Here is a 20,899-nt window from a genome sequence, read left to right on the forward strand (position 1 = left end):
ACCCCCTGCTGTTGCAGGACACCAAGTCACGCCACCCCATTCATGGATCACTGCCTTGCCGTGGCAAAGGGGCTTGCGTAGCGCAATGAAGCCATGAGCTCTGCCGTGCAGGGCCACCCAGGACAGACAGGTCACAGCAGAGAGCTCTGACAAATTGTGATCCACTGGAGAAGGAAATGGCAACCCACTCCAGGACCCTTGCCATGAAAACCCATGGACAGTACCAAAAGGCAAAGAGATATGATGCCGGAAGATGAGCCCCTCAGGTTGGAAGGTGCCCAATGTGCTACTGGGGAAGAGCAGAGGGCTGGTACTAGTAGTGCCAGAAAGAATGAAGCGACTGGGTCAAAGCCGAAAGGACACTCAGTTGCAGATGTATCTGCTGGTGAAAGGAGAGTCCGATGCTGCAAAGATCTATACTCCATAGGAACCCGGAATGTAAGATCCATGAATCAAGGCAAGCTGGACGTGGTCAGACAAGAGATGACAAGACTGAACATCGACATCTTAGGAATCAGTGAACTAAAATGGACAGGAATGGGGGGGATATAATTCAGATGACCATCAGGTATGCTACTGCAGGCAAGAATCCCTCCGAAGAAATGGAGTTATGAGCTACGCCGTGCAGGGTCACCCGAGACGGACAGGTCGTAGCAGAGAGCTCTGACAAAACATGATCCCCAGGAGAAGGAAATGGCAACCCACTCCAGGACCCTTGCCGTGAAAACCCCATGGACACAGAGTACCAAAAGGCACAGAGAGATGACGCTGGAGGACAGGAGAGCCTGGAGGAATGTTGTCCGTGGGGCCGTGATGGGTCGGCACGACTTTGTGGCTAAACTACAACAAGGCGTGGGTATGAATGAATCATTTGAAGATCTGCCCACTTTGGGAGCTGCATTTGCTCTCTCGTGTAAGCGGGAGCTGTCCCTAAAAGGAAGGTTTTGAAATGCACTGGATTGGTCTCAGCCCACTCATCCATCCATGAATGCGTTTTTATGCTGCACAAGCCTGAGGTTCCCTGGGCATTAACAGAAGCGAAGCGCTGCAGAGGGAGGAGGAGGTTTCCCGGAGCCGTCGTGGGCAGGCCGCCTCCCTGAACTTGCGCTCGCTCCCTGGGAGGCCACGAAAAAGGGCAGCCATGGCCACGTTTCGGCAACTGCCACTCCCAACGTCAGCCACGCACCACGGGACGCTTCCCTTGCCAGGGAAAATGTTCTCAATTTGGAAAACCGGCTGCTCAGCGGTTTTCGCAGCTCAAGCAGTTTGGTGGGACCTCAGGGGGTTTCCGTTACACTGAACGCCCTTTGGAGTTTCTAGAACTCCTCCACTCTTGCTGCTCATCAATTTCTGGAGTTTAGCATCTCTACTGTTTTAGTGCGCTTTATTTTTCATGTACATGGTCTTAGGGGATGTTGCTGGGACGACAGAGTGACCTAGGAATGTTCCAACAGACAAACGAAAATCAAAGGGTGCACGGGTTAAGGAGTTAGATGCCACCACCTGGTAACCTAATTTGGCTTCAATGCGCTCTATACCTAGAGTAAGCCCTAAAATTAACTCCCCTGCTATTTAATGGAAAGGTTGCTACATTTCTCGTTACTTCTGTGCTCTCTCTCTTGTAAGACTATGGGTTGCGGAGGAGCAGCACAGCAGGAGAGAATAACAGTGTACCTTGAAAACTTACTTTTTAAGGGCAGAAAAAAGCTATTCATGAACTAACCTCTTCACCAGATGCATAAAGGGTTACCTGCAGCTATTTTCCTCCCTTGAGTTCAAAAGATAAAGAAAAAGAAAGCGGTTCAGGAAGACCTGTGTTCTGCTTAACGCTGAAGACAATTCCAGGTAACTGTTAGATTGCTCATATCGAAGATGGAGAAGGGCAGAGCTGGAGGGGCCACGAAGGCCATCCAGTCCAGCCCCCTGCTGCTGCAGGACACCGGTTCACACCACCCCACTCGTATATGTAAGCACACCACGTGCCCAGTACTGGAGTTAGCCAGCTTGCTTTCCTAAAAGGAGTCTTCATTTATTTGTTTATTTAAAATATTTATATACCGTCCTGTCACAAAAGCCTCAGGATGGCTTACATAGATGAAATACAATAAAATAAAATGTATTTATTTTTATTTTTTCGATTTATAGCCTGCCTTTTTCCTACAAAGGGCTCAAGGCAGCTGACATCATTCTCCTCCTCCATCTTATAATATAACATGAATATAACATGAATAAATTATCATTGGCTAATGATAAACGTATCATTAAAAACATATAGGACACAATATTAGAACTTATTACAATATTGCTGAAATAAAAAGGTCTTAACTTGGCGCCGAAAAACAAATCCATGCGGCGAATGAAGGCAATGGATGAAAAGCTGAGCTGCAAACCAGATCAAGACTGAAACAAGACAGAGGTGGGTTACAGGCTACCAGATGTTCTCCCGAGAACCAAAGCTAAATTTTATTTATGTTATGTATTTAAAGCGTTTTTATACCATCCAATCACAAAACCCTCAGGATGGCACCACAACAAAAAGCAGAGCATCATCACTCCTCAGATAAAACCCCATTAAAACAACAATTAAGATTTAAAATGTTGGGAGAATAAAAAGGGGTTGGCCTGGCGCTGAAAGGAATGAAGTTTCGGTGCCAGGCACACCTTTCTGGGGGGCGTGTTCCATAATCAAATCCCATTTGATTCCAAATGAATTCTGCGGGATGCAGGGCAAGAAATACTGTAAGACGATAAGCACATGCAGGGAGTTTCCTGTGGGGAGAGGCGCACCATTTCCCCCCGTTCTGGAAGACTGCGGCATCTCTCCGTGAGAACTTCAAGCTCGGCTATCTGGAGCACAGGCCCAAAGAGCTGTCCTGATACCGGATTCGGCCCTGGGGCAGAAAGGGGCTCAGTGCCCCTGCTCCCCTCTTCTGGGCACATCCCACGAGGCACAGAAAGAGGGAGCCTCGGATCAACACCGCCTTGGGACGTGGCGACCTGCGCCCAGCGCAAGGGAGGACACCGCAATCCAATTAACACGGCTGACTTTCCCTGCTGCAATTATTTAAGACAGCCCAAATGCCAGGGATGCAGTAATTAAAAGCAATAATTAATCCGCAGGCAGGATGCAAGTGAGGGCTGAAAAGGGTTCTCACCCGGCCCTCTAGATTGCCCGGAGCAGTGTCAAAGCGTGATTCATGAGCCTCACAGAGTTCGAGCGGCGAGTCCAGGCGCAAGGCTGCGGACTGTTCACAGGAAGCCGATGGGGAAGATGCTCCGTCTAGAGAGCCCCGTCCCCTTGCCCTGGACCACTGGCTGGCTTTCCGCCTTTCGCATGTGCCTCTGCAATGCCTCTCCGTGCGCATTCACTGGCATCCTGCCCCCTCGCGTCTTCTTGCAAGGAGCCCAGGTGGCTCGCGTGGCTCTCCTTGCCTCCCTTTGGTCCGCACAACAACCCTGTGAGGGAGCACAGGCTTCGTGGATGAACCCTTCCCAAGCCAGAGGCCAGCACTCGGCGCACGACACCGCACTGGCTCCTGCCGCCGAGAGTGAGAGCGTGAAGGGGAAATCTGCTGGCATGAAACGCCACCACCGCTGGAATCACGCTTGGCCTCCCAGGGTGGTTCCATGAAGCGAAATCAGGTCTCGGGCCGAAAGAGGCTCAACTGGACGTCCACATGGTGGGCATGTCGTGAGCGGAGCCAGCTGGTGCCGGAGGTCAGACTAGATGGCCCGGGAGACCCCTTCTGACTTGCTCTGTTTTCTATGTTTCTATGACCCAAAAGTATATAAAAGGAATACAAGGATCCATAAAGCAGGATTTAAAGGCCGAAGTAACTCCTAGACCAGTTCTGCGACAATCCTAGATCGGCACACATGCAGGAGAGGGCGCCACTGTCCCGATACCCCGGAAGAAAAGCATAGCCCCACAGGCGTGACCAGCTGCTATCGTGCTTTTCCATTTGCTCCCGCTGCAGGTGTCCCCGCTCCAAGCAGCCACGCTGCCCCCAGGCACAGGGATTCTGTAATCCTTTGGCCTCGCGATGACATCGAGGGGCCATAGGACTTTTTGGGGCACCAGCCCTGGTTGCTGTGCCCTTGATGCCGGGATGCCAAAGGCCAAGCCCCTGGGCTGCCCTGAGTCATGCCACCGAGGCTTTCTTGCAAGGCTATTCCTCGCGGCATGCCTTCCTAGCTCTTCTCGTTGCTCTGGAACACTTGCATTTTTACAAGGTTGCACTGCATTTTATTATACTGTTTGATGAACTCTTGCAAGATGCCAGAGAGCTTAAACTCTTGGGAAGCAGAGAAATAAAATAGATCTATAATGTCATACAGCCAAGAGTTAGGAGAAGGAAAGGGTAGATGAGCATGTCAGGAACGTCCTGCTGGAAGTCCGAACTGAAAGTCTAGATCAAGAGAGGTATTACTGCCACTCTGTATGACTCTGGTGCGCCGACAACTGGAGTATTGTGCTCAGTTTTGGGCCCCTCGTTACAGGAAGGATATAGCCAGGTTGGAGTCAGTGCAGCGTAGGGCCACAAGGTTGGTGGCTGGTTTGCAGGGGATGCCGTACGAGGCGAGACTGAGGGAACTGGGTCTCTTCAGCCTGGAGAAGAGGAGACTCAGAGGGGATCTGTTGGCGACATCCAGGTAAGTGAGGGGGTGTCACACGGAGGTGGGTAGAGACCTGTTCCCCCTGCAGAGGAAGGCAGGACGCGCCCCAACGGAGCCAAGTTCAGGGAACCCAGGTTCAATTTGGATGCCAGGAAGCACTTCTTGACAGTCAGGACCCCCAGGGTGTGGAATGGGCTTCCTTGGGAGGTGGCTGAGGCCCCATCGGTGGGGGTGTTCAAGGACAGGCTGGACATGCACATGGTGGGCATGTCGTGAGCGGAGCCGGCTGGAGCCGGGGGTCAGACTAGATGGCCCGGGAGGCCCCTTCTGTTCTGTTCCCATGTTCCTATGGATCAGACCCAAGGTCCATCGAATCAATGGGGGCAACCGAGCTGCCCACAGGATCCCTCCAGCAGGATGGGTGCAAGACCTCCTCTGCCCAGCTCCTCAGCAACTGGGGTGTGCAGAAAGGCCACCTCTGGTGAAGGAGGGAGCCTGTGTCCAGCAAGGCTAGAGGCCACAGATGGCTTCCTCCAAGATCTGTCCAATCCCCTTTTCGAGCCATCCAGATGGGCGCCATCACCACTTCCTGTGGCAGCAAATTCCATAGTTTTACTATATGCAATCCGAAGCATTCCTTCCTTCCATCTGTCCCAAACCTGCCACCCGTCAGCTTCACAGGGTGACCCCTTTGGAATCGAGTGTTGTGGGATGGGGGGGCGGGGGGGGAGTTTCCTTCTCCTCTTTCTCCACACCGTGCATTATTTTAAACACCTCTGTCCTCTCTCCCCTGACTCACCATTTTCTAAGCCAACAGCTCTGCTAATACAAAGGTCAGCAATCTAAAAATCATTGGAAGGGAAGGATAAACAGCTGTATAAATCTACGTCAAAATGAACTTTCCCAATCCATTGGCAGTAGCAAAATGACAGTCCAGGCCACTGGACGGCCAAAGCGCTCTGGACACCAAATGGCCCCAAGTCAAAGGCACCATGCAGGTCCTGAGCTGGAGGAAAACAGCCCAGAAATATCGAGTGGCTTTCTGCCAAGATTTTTAGTTATTGAGAAGAGGAAGACGACGAGGGGGAAGCAGCCATTAAGTTGTCCATAGTTCCACTGACTGCAATTTGTTTGCAATTTACAGCCATTATTTCAGGCATCTCAGGAGCGCTGCAGAGCGCTAAAAAACATTTCTGAAGTCTTGATCACCAAGCACCTCTTGCTCTGCCTGTGCTAATGTGCCCGCACGGAAGGCATGCGGGGGAGCGCTTGGCACAAAAGCTTTTTTAAACATTCTGCTGCCTGTGAAAAATGGCAGGTTTTAAAACTTGGCAAGAGTTTTAAAAGTCTTGAGATTTGACCTGTTTCTGCAAGAGTGCAGTGAACGCCTTTCCTCCCGGCCCTCTTGCTCCAGCCTTTGTCCCGGCTCCTAGAGAGCTGTAGCCTACGGAAAGGGAAGGATGAAAAATCCAGGCCCCGGGTTAAGCCTTCCCAGCTGGGTGTCTTTCTGTTCTTGCTTCCTGGCAGAAGCAGCCGCTCCGGACGTTGGGCCTGGTGAGTTTCATTTATCAGCCAAACATGCTCCCAGGGTGGCTTACTGGTTAGGGTGGCTTTAACCCACAGCCTTATAAAATGACTCGGCACACAAGGAAAGGGGATGGTGAGGGAAGAGGAAAAATGAGGCGTTTGTCACGCATCGCCCTTTGTTACAACCTGCTGGGTCCGCCCTGCAACGCTGCTCCTTCCGCACAGCCTGCCGGCTCCCTTCCTGTCCTGGGCTCCCTCGGCCTCCGTGGGCCTGGACCGGCTCTGCCCCAAAGCCTCAGCTCCCCTCTTCCATCCCCACAGCTTCATAAAACGGTGAGCGATGGGTGGGGGGGTGCCAGAGGTGGTACGAATGGTGCCGAGAAAAAGGACAGGGAGATATTTTCCCACACTCTCACCGGACAAGGCCCCGGCGAAGGCATCCGAAGTGGGAGATTTGGGACAGATCCGGGGAAGGGCGTCCTCACACACAGCGCTGTGGGCTTTGCCGCCATGAGCCAGAGTGACGGCCAGCCATTCGGATGGCTCTAGAAGGGTTCCTGGAGGAGAAGGCTTTTCACGGTTGCTAGTCCTCATGGTTCTCGGCTACAGCCAGGTTGGAGGCAGCAGGCCGACATCCACCGGGGCCTGCAGAGCACGGTGCTGCCGCCACAGCGGCCGGCCTGCCTGCCGGATTCCGCCTGGGCAATCCGGCCGGCCGGCCGGCGCAGCCACGGGGCGCTGCAGGAAAGCGGCTCTGGGGCCTGCGCAAGCACCAGACTTCTGATGCTCAAGTGGGGAATGCGGCCCAAAGCGGCAGCTCCTTGCGACTTCCCCCGGATGCAGTGACGGCGGCGTGCATTTGCGCTGTGAAATCGCTGCACACACGTGCGCTGCCTCTCTCCCTCACACTTCTTTGTTCTCGCTCGTCAGGAGATGACTGACTGCGCGGAGGGGGGCCCTCGGGCGGCATTAATGGGCAATTGGTCCATGAAGTGGGCTAACTGCACCCCAGAGGAGCGGAAAACACCTGGCTCCGGCCAGCAGGCACCGCCCACTAGCCCTGACAGGGCACATGGCACGGAGCGGGCCTGGCGCATGGCTGCCCTGCCAAAAGCAGGCGCACGGGAGTCCCGCGGGATCCCCGTCGCCACGCCAGGACGTCTAGGAAACGCACGGCGATGGGCCCAGGGCATGGAAGCAGAACCCCCCCCCCACCCCCGTCCAGCAGGGGAGTGTATAAAATTATCCGATTAATAGCTGGCATAAATCAACGGCTCGGGAGAATTAATGGCGTTTTAAACAGCCGGCAAAACCCTCACACCGGCATCAGGCGATCAAAGGCGCCCCTGTGTGTTGGCACCGCACAAGAAAAATGAGGCGAGCGGGGGGCAAATGGGGAAGGGGGGCCACGGGCCACGGGGGCTGCTGAGCAGAATCGCGACACCTGCGAAGGCTGGAAACGGGCACGGGGACCTCCCCTTGCTGTTGCTTTTGGAGACGCAAAATAGACATTTTCCTTTGCTTCCATTCAGCCGCACTGGAACGCATCCTAAGAGGCAGCGTGGCCTAGTGGTTAAGTGTCCTGGCCTGGCGATCGGGAGATCTGGGTTCGAATCAGCCCTGGGGATCAAGGCCCAGCCTACCTCACAGGGATGTCACTGTGAGGATAAAATGGAGAGGGAGGGGACTTTGTAAGCCGCTGTGAGTTCCTCGCAAGAGGTAGAACAACAGAGTATAAATGTACTATAACGATGATACTAAAATGTGCGACGCGTTTAGCTCGGCTCCGCAGATTGCGCAGTATTATTGCTATTACGATGGCGCTGCACTTCCATCTCAGCTCTTTCCTTCCTGTGGGGACCTCAAGGGGGCTTTTCTAGAGCTCCGTTCTGCAGAGCTTACGCAGCTGAGCAAACCCCCCCTCTACCCGATCCGCCTCAGCCAAGTCCGAAAACGGCAGGAAGGGGAACCTGAGAAATCTGGGCGAGCGGGCCACGTCCGGCACGGTCCGGCTCGGAAAAAAGGCAAAGGGGGTGGAGGAAGGGACGTATCCAGAGACGCACGAAATACTGCGGAGTGAGGGTGGGAAGGCATTTAGCAGAGACCCCCTTCTCTCTCCCTCCCACACTGCAAGAATGCCAGGCAGGTAGCCGCCTTCCCACAGAGACTCTAATTATTTTATCCACTGGCCGTTGTGATACCTTCCGGTTGTGGTGTCACTCTGGCTGCATTTCAGAGAGGAGCTGCAGCTGCTCTGATTTCTTAGCACAGCCCCGCCTTCCTAGGGAGAATCACAGAGCGCCTGTCTCATTAATGTTCTGGAGGCTGGCAAGAAGCCTTCTGGATGGCGCCAACAGCTTGGCTTTAGGATCTTTGGTGTGTGTTAGTATCAATGCTGCTCGTGTTTGGTTGACTTTCTCGGGATTGCCGTTTGTTTTATCGTTGCAAAACATGACAGCATTTCCATGAATAGCTGTGTGTATAAACAGAAGCGACACATCTGGGATGAATATTTAGAGCGGGTCCTTGCAAGAGGGGCTGTGCAGGAGCCGCACTTCAGCAGGCCTGTGGACAAGCCAGCTCTCTTTCGGTTTATTGCCTGATCGCCAGTACGCAACTTCTTGCTCATCATAGGCGACCGGCAGCCTGTCGGCTAACACGATGGTTCGTTTAAAGAGCAGCTAGTCCCCCCGCCGCCGCGGCTTGCTCACTCTGCATTTCTCAATTCGTGGACCCCCATGAGACCAGCTTGCGGCCTTGGCACAGCCCTTCCCATTGGGATTCCTCCCTGGAGTTGCGGACATTTGCTCCAATCATTCAGCCTTGAGCTTTTGGACCACTAAAAATGTTACAGCAGGCTTGTTTTAAACGATTTTAAAATTGTATTCTGAAATTAAGTCTGGATCCAAAACCGACATGTGAAAGCGCATTGTTAACGATTTACATTGATTGCCTGTTAAAACAGACCTAGCAAGGGGAGGGTGACGGACCAAATGACGAGTCTTTTCTGAACCGCTTGACCTCACTGGGAAAGCATCGCTGAAGCTGGAAGGGGCGAGAGCGCGCGAGAACAAGGAACAGCAGAAGGGAAAGGGCTCCTGCGGCAGCAATTTGTGGCCCTCTAGCGCACAGCTCCCATCATCCCCTCCCACTGGATAAGGTAGCTGTGGGGGATGGAATTGCAGGCCCAAGCAGCCTGCGGCTGTGCTGAAACCAGTCCTGCTGTACCAAACGCTTCAAAAAATACTCGTGGGCCTAGAAACCGTCTGCACCGTGCTCGGGATGAGCCCCCTTCCTCCCTCTGGAGACGCGAAATCAAACCCAGCCACGGAGCCCATGGGTCCGAGTGTCGTCCGAAAGGAGCAAAGCCTCAAGCGGGGGCCGAGGGAGGAAGCCGGGCCCCAAGGCCGCCCGGCCCCCGCCGAGGAACGCGCCCGGAAAGCGCCGGCGGGCCGGGCTGTACTGGAAGCGCCGCGAAGCAGCCGCCTCCGTGCATGCGGCCCGTCAGGAGGGAAATCACCGAGGCAGCGATCGATCCGCGAGACAATCCCGGAGAGAGAGATTATCATCGAGGTGCTCTATCTTTAGATTCTCATTATCTCCGAGAGATATGATAAAGCAAATGGAGCTTTACTCCAGGCGGGGTGCATTCAAGCAACCGGTCTATTATTAGAAGATTTACGATCTGCCAGCATCGTGACGAGCCGTGCGCTCGGTGCCTCTGCAGCGCCGGCCAAGTGCAGGACCGGATGGAGGCCTGGCCGCCCGCCTGCCGGCGGTGAGGGGCGGCCGGAACGCCTGGCCTTGGGGGGCTAGCGCCCTTCCTGGAGGCCCCCTCACCGGGGCCGGGCCTTGCTAACGAGCTGTGAGCAAAGACATCCGTCCTTGGATCACTCGAACCGCTGGGGAAGCCTGAACAGGTACCGCGGGGTGTGTATGCAAGTGCTCCTTCTGGTAGTCTTTTGTCTGGTGCCTAGTGGTCCCCGTTAGTATTACTTACTTGCGTACATATTTAAAACTTTTCTATCCTGTTCCATCACAGACAACTCAGGACGGTTTACAACACCATTAACAGAAAAGAATAAAAATAGAAATAAGAGCGGGGGCTGCACAGCATCCGATGTTAAGCATAAAACCACCAATGAAAACAAATTAGCAGTTAAAATACTGGGAGAATAAACAGGGTTTCACCTGACGCCAAAAGGAAAGAAGCGTTGGCGCCAGGCGGACCTCTCTGGGGAGCGTACTTCATAATCGGGGGGCCACCGCAGAGAAGGCCCTCCTCCGGGTACTCTCCCACTTAATCTCCTTCAAGGAGGGCTCCCGGAGGAGGGCCTCTGCCCCAGATCTCAAGGGGTGGGCGGGCACATAGGGGAGATGGCGCTCCTTCAGGTTTCCAGGACCCAAGCCGTTTAGGGCTTTACAGGTCATCGCCAGCACCTTGAATCGGGCCTGGACTTCAACTGGCAGCCAATGTAAGTGACAGAGGACCGGCGTTCATGGGAGAAATACCCGCGTCGTGCAAAACCTCTTCCTTGCTTCCCTGCAACCGCTCTGCTGCCTCTCTCCAGCCTTGGCCTCAACTTGGCTCCAATTCCGGCCAGACAACCAGACCTGCTCAACCAGGCTTCCGGCAGCTTCCTGAGGCTCTTTGTGCCTGGCCGAGCCACCGACGGGAAGCCCAGCCTGGAGGGGCAGCTGCCGCTGAGCTCGGATCCTGGGAAGACGACCGGGCGGCTGAACGCTCCATAAAGGAGAGACCGGCATGCCCAGCTGACGTCCGTGCACCGACCCGCACGTTCCCCTTCTGCAAATCTAAGCTGGATCACTTCGTGGCCATTAATAAAAGGCCGAGAACGCAGTGGTGTCCCTCCCTCAGCAGCCACATGGTAGCTTCCCCAAGCAGGTACCTGCCAGACCCCCTGGAGCGCAACCCCCCTCATTCCTGGCCCCCGGGACTTGCCAGTGCATCCGGAGAGTGCCCCAGGCTGAGGAAGGCTGTGCGATGCCACTGGTTTGGACCCAGAAGGACTGGCTTCCCACTGGTTCTGAGCCCGTTTCAAGGTGCTGCTTTTGACGTGTGGCTTGGGACCAGAATAGCTGCAGGGCTCCTACTCCCTCCGCCTCCCACAGCGAATCGGAGACCTTCACGGATGCCACCTCCTTTTCCACTTCCAAGAAGACGGCCTCCCTTTTGAAGTTCAGATAGTGGCCAGAGAAACTGTACTGTTCAGCAGCCCTTTGGCTTTTAAAGTTACGTCTGGCCTGTTCTTAAAGAATGTTCTGCTTCGGTTTGCTTGCTTGCCTTTATGAGTTGGTGATTTTACTGTCAATTACTGGAATTTATCACATGTAACCATAGATGTTTACGGCCATGCCAGTGAAGAGACACAAACGAGATTGCACAAGTCGATGAAATCAATTCAGCTTGCTCAGAGCTCACAGGAGCAATTTTAGGACCTTCCATCTGATCTTTTTAGCAGTCACAACAAACCAAAAATGCCGATCCGTGGTTTGACCGACTGCTCAGCCAAAGGTCTACTAAAAGCTCTCGCAAACCACCCAGAGCGCTTCGGCCACTGGGTGGCTTAGAAAGTGACCACAGCAACATCCCTGCCGAGAAAAGTTCAAGACTTTCTTCTTGGTACTGGCATACCAGTCACGGAAAAATATACCATGAATATTTTTACGCATTTGTGGAGCCCCACAGCTACGAAACACTGAAAGTTGGGAAGGCAGGGAGCCAGGGTGGATTTGATTTAAATCGAATGGCTTTAAATCACAAAATAAAAAATTAGTCACTAAGGCTAGATTTAAATCACAGTTTTCTGCATCATATGTGCACATGCCAGCCTTACCCGTAGGTAGAGGAACTTCATTAAAATATTTCCAAACTGGGTCTCTTTTATGGCCTGCTGCCATTGTAGGTTTTCTCCTCCAGGGAAAGAAAAATATGATAAACCTCAGGACACAGACACAAAAAGACCCAGAGACTTGTGCATCTTCTGCTCAAAAGGCTTCGCTTTCTTTTTACTGCTCGGCCCTCCCTCCTCACACCTGGCTTCTTGTGCAGATCTGCTCCACTCCCAACAATCTTCTTCTAGTCATTGGATTTTTTGAAACTTAGAACTTAAAGAGGTAAGGGATTGGTTCTGTGTGCAAAGCTGTGCAAAGAAACAATGGGCGTAAGACCTTTTTTTCAACTCTGTATGCTAATTTATAACATTTTTTTTCCCTGTGACGAAGAGGCATCTGATCTCTGCAGACACATATTCATGGTTTTGAGGACTGTAAAGCCAAGCATCTGTGATAATATCTTCTAAGTAGAAAAATTGCCCACTAATCTTACGGAAACCCCTGGTAGAGCATGACATTGTAAATGGATTAATGGCATTCATTTACCAAAAAATATACAGCCTCATGCCACATAATTAAAAATCAATCCTTATTTCATGATGAATAACCTTTGGACTAGAAAGCATCTTAAGTAGCAAACTACTCTTAGATAGACTTTTTCCTCAAAAGCTTTTTATTTAAAAATCCGGTTTAAATAAAAATTCCAACTTATTTTTTTAAATGTTAGTCATTCTTTTTTATCCACTCCGCGCGTTGCAAGATAGAACCGCGAGATCTTGCACTGGAGCCCTTCCCAAAACCAGCTTGCCCAAGAGGGACCCTCCAATTCGTCTCCGTGCCAACTCCAGCTCTGCCCGGGAAGGCTTCATTGTGCACGGCTCCGGGGCAGAAATGCAAACGGCAAGGGACCAGAACGAGCAACGCCCCAGAAAGCGTCCCGCGGAAGCCGGCGCACCCCAGGGCCACCTTACCACGAACTGGTCCACGTCTCGCTCCAGGCCCACATTGGGAAGGTCGGGCATCATGTGCGTCACCACCTTGAACCCCGCGTCTTTGGCCAGGTGGAAGGATTCACACACGGCCTTCACCGTGTGGCCCCTGGGGAAGGAAAAGGGCGCTGAGAGGCGTGCACGGGGACACCAAGGGGGGACCACGCGCCGCCTGCCCCCGCAGGGTGTCCTCGGAGGGTGCTCCCTTCCCGATCCCGGCCCTGGACGGAGGCGGCTCCGAGTGCAGGGGAGAGAGCAGATCCCCGGGGGGGTTGGGCCTCCGCACTCAGCACGCCTGTCCCAGGAGGGGGACGTGGAGAAACCCTGCACTTGTGGAGGAGGAAGGCGGCACCGCGCTGTGCCCCGCCGCGCTGACCTGGGGCTCCCCGCGGCCTGCGTCCAGGACCCCCCGAGCCGCACAGGCAGGGCAGGCGGACGCGGGCGTGAGAGCGCCTCCCGCTCGAGGGACCCGGGAGCAGGGCAGGGGAGAGGCAGCCGTGCCCGAGCCGGAGAGGACGAATGCTAGGCAGCCAGCGAGGGAAGTGCCCCCGCTCACTCGCCGAGGGAGCCCTCTTGCCCCATGAGCAGGCCTGGGCAGTGAGGGGGGCACGCTGCTCTCTGCCTCTGCCGCCGCCGCCTGGATCCGGCCTCCAAGGGACCGCGTGGAATTTTGGATGCTCCGAGAGAGCAGTTCAGATGGAAGCGGGCAAAAGGCCTTCGGCGATGAAGGAGCAAGAGGAGGGAGAACGCTCTCCAGGACAAGCGTTTCCCCGGTAATCCCCTGCACAGCCTCTAGTCGAAGCTCTTCCTGCTGGGGTCTAGTTCCTTTCACAGGCGAAAGAGGAGGAGCCGACACCTCAGCGGACGCCAGCTGATTGCTCTGGCTGCCTCTGGGGAGGCATTTCAGCCCTTTGGAGGGAAGAAGGCCAGACGCGGAAGCACCAACATCGGCGTGCTGGGGGAGGGGGGACCCTCTGGAGAAACGGGGAGGGGTGCAGCGCCCCTGCCCTAGCCCAGATACCCCATTGAGGCGAACCCCATGAGCCCCCCCCAGCAGCCGTGCACGGCCCTTCTCTGTGGCTGGCTCTTTTTCAGCGTTTTCCAAGGGGGCGCCCCCCACCAAGCAGGGCGAGGCACCAATCTGCCCCACACCAGGAGGGCTGGTCTCATGGCCCCCCGTCTCCGGTGGGGGCTTTGGAGATCTCCGCCAGCCATGCTGCACCTCAGCAAAACGGAGCAGCCGGGGCGCCAACCTCCCATCGTGTGCAGAAAACGAGCAAGGAACCCAGCTTCATACCCCAAAGACTGTCATTTCCCCAAGCGACGGAGCCCTCTCCGCTGCCCTTCAGGCGAGCTTGGAACAGGCGCCAACGGTGTCCGCCATACTGGTGCAGAAGTGGGGGCCACCACCCGGGACCCGCCAAAACCACCTGCGGCCGAGGGTCTGGAATTCTAGCGCTGCAGGGGCGCCAGCGCCCCTCCGGCCCCCTTTCCTACGCACACGCACCGTCTCGCTCCCAGGATGCCCCCGGGACAGCGTCCCTCACTTGCCTTCTGTCCCGACATCCAGTATTGCCCTTACAGAAGACAAAGGAGCATCGGCAAGGAGCTCGGCGGGGTGTGAAGGACGCTTTGGTGTGTCGCCACCTGCAGCCACTGATCTGGGGGCCGTTAAGCCAAGATTCATTCTCCCTCTCTCTCCCACACACACAATCTGTTGTGACTGCAGCTCCCACCCCACCAGCAGAGGAGGGGGCTGCCTTCCCAAATCCGGTTCACCTCTGCTCTGTATAATCTTTACTATTCTTATTATTATGTACGCCCTCCTGTGACATTGCTGCGCTTGACGTGGATTTCACACGCACTGTGTGATATTGCCTGTGTTAGCAAGCAGTTGTGAGCAGCGAGTCGACCGTACGGACGCAGGTGGGCAGGCGAGGGGGCAGAGGGCGTGAGGCCGTTTTCCGCAGGCTGCACGTCAGCCGCTCACAGACATTCACGGCAGTGAGACTCGGATGGGCCGGGGTAAATCAAACGCTGATGAGCGGAAGCCGGAACGCACCCAGCTCCGTTCCCAGAAGAGAACCCCCCCCGCCTGTTTTGGCACCCCAAGGGCCTTCGGAAGGCGCTGGCGGGCAGGGGCTGCAGCGGCACGGAGGGTTTGCAGGGGCTCTCTGCAGGGCATCTCCAGAGCCAGGCCAACGCATTTTTCCAGGGACTGGTCGCTGCTGCTTCTTTAAGGCGTTGCTTTGGATGTTTTGTGGTATGAATGAGTAAACATTCCCGATGTGCTGACTATCTAAATGCAGCGATGCGACTCCTGTATGTGCGAAATGCCCATGACGTCATCAGGTTTAGCAAAGGAGGGCACCCCGCCTCCTGAGGGCGCTCCCTCTGAGCACATTTCTCGTAATGGAAGCCGAAATCTGCCCCCCCCACCTTGACTCATAGAAACATAGAAACAGAGTGGGTCAGAAGGGGTCTCCTGGGCCATCTAGTCTGACCCCCAGCTCCAGCCGGCTCTGCTCACAACATGCCTACCATATGCACGTCCAGCCTGTCCTTGAACACCCACACCAATGGGGCCTCAACCACCTCCCTGGAAGCCCATTCCACTCCCTCGGGGTCCTGACTCTCAGGAAGTGCTTCCTCGCATCCCAACTGAACCTTGGTTCCCTGAGCTCCTTCCTCCTTATTTGGTGGTCCCACCGCTTGTCTGCCCTTCCTCTTCCTATTTACATGCTGATCGAAGCCCTTTTTGTTGCTCTTGATATTCTTGGCAAGTCTCAGCTCGTAATCAGCCTTAAACTTAGACTCAGCTGGCGGCGAGTCCCCGGCCTCCCCTCCCCTGGGAGGACCCTCTCGCCGGGGCCCCACACAACCTGCAGCAGCGAATGGGAACGGAACACGGATCGTGCCATGTGGGACTGACTTTCCTGCCGGCTGCCTTTGCTCGCTGCCTTCTCTCCTCTCGCCAGGAGCCCCTGTGTGATGCGTGGCTCTCCCCCTCCCCATTTTATCCTCACAACACCTTGCAAAGTCACTCAGCCTGGGGGTCTGTGACCCACCCGAAGTGCCCCGGGGAGTTTCATGGTGGCGTTTTAGGTTTTTCCATCAGTTTAACGTGTTGGGTGGCCTGGAGAGCTTTGGCTGCTGGGCGGGAATGAAATGCCATGAACTTATGAAACCAAATAGTTAACCCAGCCGCCACAGTTGGTTGGCCCAGGGTTATATTCTGCCTGCACCGACTGTGTGGCAGAGGGCCCTGAAAGGCGGGCATTTCCCAGCCATCCCAAGACGGCTTCTCACAGACGCACCGCATTATCCACTTCCCCCGGCTCCAGTCATTCGGCACTTTCCTGGCTTCCCATCCTAAAAGGTCACAGCACCTCTCCCAAGACTCTGCGCCGGCCGTGAGTCCCCTGGAGCTAAAACCGGCTGGGTCCCACTCGGGAGGGTTGTCCGGCTTCGCCTGCCAGCCCCCTCGAGATTCCATGGAAGGGAAGTGGGATTTCGACACTGGGCTGGAAGGCCTGCACAGCCCCTCCAGCCCTGGAGGGCTGCTCACCTGTTCGTATCCCTGGCAACATCCTCGTAGACGCTCTGAACACCAATCTCCAGCCGGGTGCATCCGTAGGAGAGCATGTCGCTCAGGTGCCGCTTCAGGCAGTAATCCGGCCTGGTCTCTATCGTAATTCCAATGCACTTCGTAAGGCTTCGCTCGGAGTATCTGGGGACGTGAGAGAAGGGGAGGAAGGAAGGAAGGAAGGAAGGAAGGAAGGAAGGAAGGAAGGAAGGAAGGAAGCTGAGATGTGAGCCCTGTTATGTCCAGCCAAGGCAGTTTAAGTCCCACGTCAAACATGGTGTGACAAGAGTGGCTTTGATACAAACCAGTTCAAAGCATCTGGTGACACGCTAATGACAAGGAGATGCTTCTGCACCCAGACTGCTTTGCAGAACGACTACGCTCCAGTGTCGGCCATCTCTCTCCCTGTGTTGTTGGGTTTTGTGGAAGGCCAGCCCGGCAGCTGACCTCACGCGCAGCTGCCCATGTGGACACGCTGCCTTACAGAAGAGCTGCAGAGAGGATCGGTGCCCTCCTGCGCCTGCGTGTTGCCAAGGGTGGGAACACGCGGCTGCTTCACGACCTGCTCCGAAGGGTGGACCATGTGCCACGTCCAAACAAACAAGATTGCATTTCATTTTTTAAAAAGCGACAGCTGCATTTCGGTTTTCGAAAGGGAAGGACCCGTCCCTGCCTGCTCTCCTCTTCTTCCTGGGGTGCCAAAACCGTCGCATCAGATCTGAGCACCCGCGAACTCTCCTCTGCATCTTCTCCAGCCTCCGACTAGGCAGGCACTCTGTCGGGGAGATCGGGCCCTGCTCCCGTTCCACCCCGGCTCGCTTTCTGTGGTGTCTCGTCACAGGCTCGCCGAGCGGGTCCGGCGCTCCCAAAAGTACGCCCATTTGCCGTGAGTCCTGAGCTGGCCTAGCAAGCAGACGACATTCTCCGGCTTTTGGAATTAGCATATTTCTAATGCAGGCGTCTTTCTCACCTGGCTTTCTAAGCCGAGGGGCAGGCTACATCGCCAGGCCCACGATCGGCACCCGAGGCCTCCCCCTCTCCACGGGGGACCCAGAAAAAGTCAAAATGGAACAGGCTGCTCCCAGTGGTGCCCCCCCAGAGCCCCCCAGAAGGGCTTCCCTGCTGAGGCCCACCTGCCACAACACTGTCTTCCTCTGGGTGTCAGGTCAAAGCTGCCCCCCCTTCCCAGGCATTTAATGGCACACGATGGACAGCTCTGCTGTTTTAATGAACTCCTGTTTTTAATGAAAGTGTTTTCGATGTTGCACTGCTTTAGATTTTTGCATATTGGAATGCTTAAGCTGTTTCAATTTGCATATGGGAACTTTATACTGCGGTTTAACGTATTAGTGCTTTTACTGTCCTGTTTTCGTTGATTCATTGTTGTGAATCGCCCAGAAAGTGTCACCTCCCGAGCTGTGTGGAAATGCAATAAATGTAAGCAACTCAATCGGGACACGGGCTGCTCTCATGCCGTGAGCAGCATCCGAACCATCCCCAGCTCTACCGCGCTCAACTGTGCTTTAAGGCGGGATAGCAAACACCCTGGAAGACAGGATGAGGATCCAGGGCGATCGTCATCGACTTGAACACTGGGCTCAAGGCAACAGAATGAGATGCAGTGAGGACAAGTGCCAAGTCCTCCACCTGGGACAAAGAAACCAAAGGCATCGATACAAGAAGGGGAATACGTGGCTCCACAGAACTGAACAAGGAAAAGATCTCGGAGTCATTGTGGCCAACAGGCTAAACGTGAGCCAACAATACGATGCAGCCGCCAAAAGAGGAAATGCCCTTTTGGGATGCATTAACAGAAGTATTACTTGCAAATCACGAGAAATAGCAGTTCCTCTATACTCCTCACTAGTCAGGCCTCACCTGGAATACCGTGTCCAGTTCTGGGCACCAAGATTTAAGGAAGAGGCAGGTAGATTAGAACAGGTCCAGCGGAGAGCAAGAAAAATGATCCAGGGGTTGGAAGCACTGCCCTGTGAGGAACTGGGGGAACTGGGCATGTCCAGCCTTGAGAAGAGAAGGTTGAGGGGGGACATGATCTCCCTCTAGAAGTCTCTCAAAGGCTGCCACAAAGAGGAAGGCCAAGATCCCTCCTTGATGATGCCGGAGTGCAGGACACGGAATAATCAAGTCAAGTTGCAACAACCCAGATTCAGGCTGGACATCAAAAAAAGCTTCCTCATGGTCAGAGCAATACGGCAGTGGGACCAGCTGCCCGGAGAGGTGGGGGGCTCTCCCACACTGGAGACATTCAGGGCGAAACTGGGCAGCCCTCTGAGTGGGATGGTGTGAACTGGTGTCCTGCAGCAGCAGGGGGTGGACCTGATGGCCTTCGTGGCCCCTCCCAACTCAGCTCTTCGATGCTTCTAAGGAGAGCCAGCCTGATTCAGGCTCCGCCAGCACCTGAGGAGTCGCAGCATTTCCTTCCAAAAAGCCAGAGGGGCTTGCTCCCGCCTGAAGCCCGGTGACGCTCGGCTCCCTGGCCCCGGAGAAAGCCCAGAGACAGAGGCAGGAAATGGGGAAAGCGGGTTGTACTGCGTCGGCAAGCTGGACGTCCTGCCTGTGCCAAAGCAGCGGGTGCCTCCAGAGCATGATAAGACGAGAGCGCTGATTTTGAGTTTAATGATGTGCTGCTAATTAGCATCTCGTCTTTGCTTCTGTCAAGCCCCTGGAACTCAGCCCACGCCACACGTCGCTTCGACCTTGCAAGGACGTCCGTCTCCCCCATCGCTGCCTGAGCCCCTCCCAAATAGCCTGCCTCCCTCAGTCCAGGGGGGAGAAGGCCGCCATGGCCGCTAGCTGACAACCGTGTGCCACCCCCAGGACTGGGGCAGTGCAACCCGCGCCCCCGCTGCCGGGAGCGCGAGCAGGAGGGCAACGTGGCGCCTGTGGCGTGCAGCTTGCAGCCGTGGCACGCTCGGGCCCCGCCACGAGCCCCCGCCTCCAGCCTGCCAGGGAAGGACAGTGCCCGGAGCACTCGCTGGAGGGGTTGGTCCGGGGCTCCCGGCGTGCAGCGCCCCCCCTTTCTTGACTCACAGAAGCGCTGCCAGAATCCGGGGCTGGAAGCGGCTAGGATCCGCAGATCCCCACACTCCTGGGCCCTCTGGCTATGGGGGCCGGCACGAGGACCGCCTGCCCCACGGCCGCCCGTGTTCTTCCCCACTGTGCACGCTGGCTGAGGAGGATGGGGGCTGCAGTCCAAGGCCAGGCTGGGGGAGGCTCATGGAGAGCGAGCAGGAAATGTTTGGGGGAGCCCCTCTAGCCTGCACCCCGCCTCTCCCCGCGTCCGCCCACCTCTCCTTGGGCAAGACGCGAAGCGCCCACTTCAGCCGAGCGTGGCACTGCAAAGGAAGCGGCGGCTTTCGGGCAGCTTTTTCCTGCTTTTAATGAATGAACAAACGAACGAACGAACGAACGAATGACGGAGCACTCACCTTCCTCCGATGACTAATCGACAGCGCATTGCCACAAAAAGCAACCGGACGGCTGGAGGCGAAAGGCAGTATTATTTGATTCCAGCCTAATTAGGCCTCTTTGAAGTTGTAAGAGAAGCACTTTAGGCGGAAGAAACAACAATTAAGCTTCCCAAACAGATACGAAATGTTTATCATTCACGCATTAATCATATTTCCGGCTTCCATTCAAAGATCCATTTACTCACTTGCAAAACACTGCATTGCAGGCACTGCTCATCAGGGCAGTATCACGCAGCACGTTACGCCGGGAAGACGTTAACTTCGTGAAAGGGCCAAAGCATTGCTCCCGAGCTGGGCACAAACCTGCCCCCAACGTGCCAGCGACCCCCCTGCCCTCCGTCAACTCCAGGCAGCTCTTTTTAATGCCAGGACTGAATGGGATGCACAGCCCCAAAATCCCGAGACAAAGAACTGCTGGGTGCAGAGCTCCACTCCTACCCCCGACAAGCTCCCATGCTGAGGGCCAACAACTTGGGGCGTAAAATGGGGGGCTGAGAAACCAAGAGGTGTCATTCAGAGGGGGGATCCGTGGGCAGCACCCCATGGGAAGGACACAAAAGAATCTTTCGAGGGAAAGCCTAAGACCCACAGTGCTCCAGAGCTGCCGGATGAGGACTGGGCATGCTCAGTGGCAGGAAATGTTGAGCTGGAAAAGGGGAATGCATGACTGGGGGGGGGGGGGCAGACTTGGGAAGGGGGTGTCCTGGAGCAGGCAGAATCTTCCATAAGGGCAGCCCTCTTTGGTGAGGACGACCTACGGCATTCTGCTGCGAGCACCACGTCTTCCAGACAGAAGAGTGGTCCTTTTCCAGACTAGCAAATGGTCGTTTTGT

The 20,899-nt window shown here is 55.3% G+C and overlaps 1 protein-coding gene across 1 annotated transcript in view; it reads right to left on the bottom strand.

The window, feature by feature from the left end:
* Positions 1–20,899, bottom strand: part of ELP3 (elongator acetyltransferase complex subunit 3) — a 76,137-nt gene that overhangs the window by 32,617 nt on the left and 22,621 nt on the right. Inside the window, exons 8-9 of the mRNA XM_044450336.1 lie at positions 16,558–16,719; positions 12,972–13,098 (exon numbers count right to left, since the gene is read on the bottom strand). Of these exons, the coding sequence (XP_044306271.1) occupies positions 12,972–13,098; positions 16,558–16,719 (289 nt within the window). The remainder of the gene's footprint in view (positions 1–12,971; positions 13,099–16,557; positions 16,720–20,899) is intronic.

This window comes from Varanus komodoensis, unplaced genomic scaffold (genome assembly GCF_004798865.1).
Source record: "Varanus komodoensis strain SLA01 unplaced genomic scaffold, ASM479886v1 scaffold64, whole genome shotgun sequence".
NCBI lineage: Eukaryota > Metazoa > Chordata > Lepidosauria > Squamata > Varanidae > Varanus > Varanus komodoensis.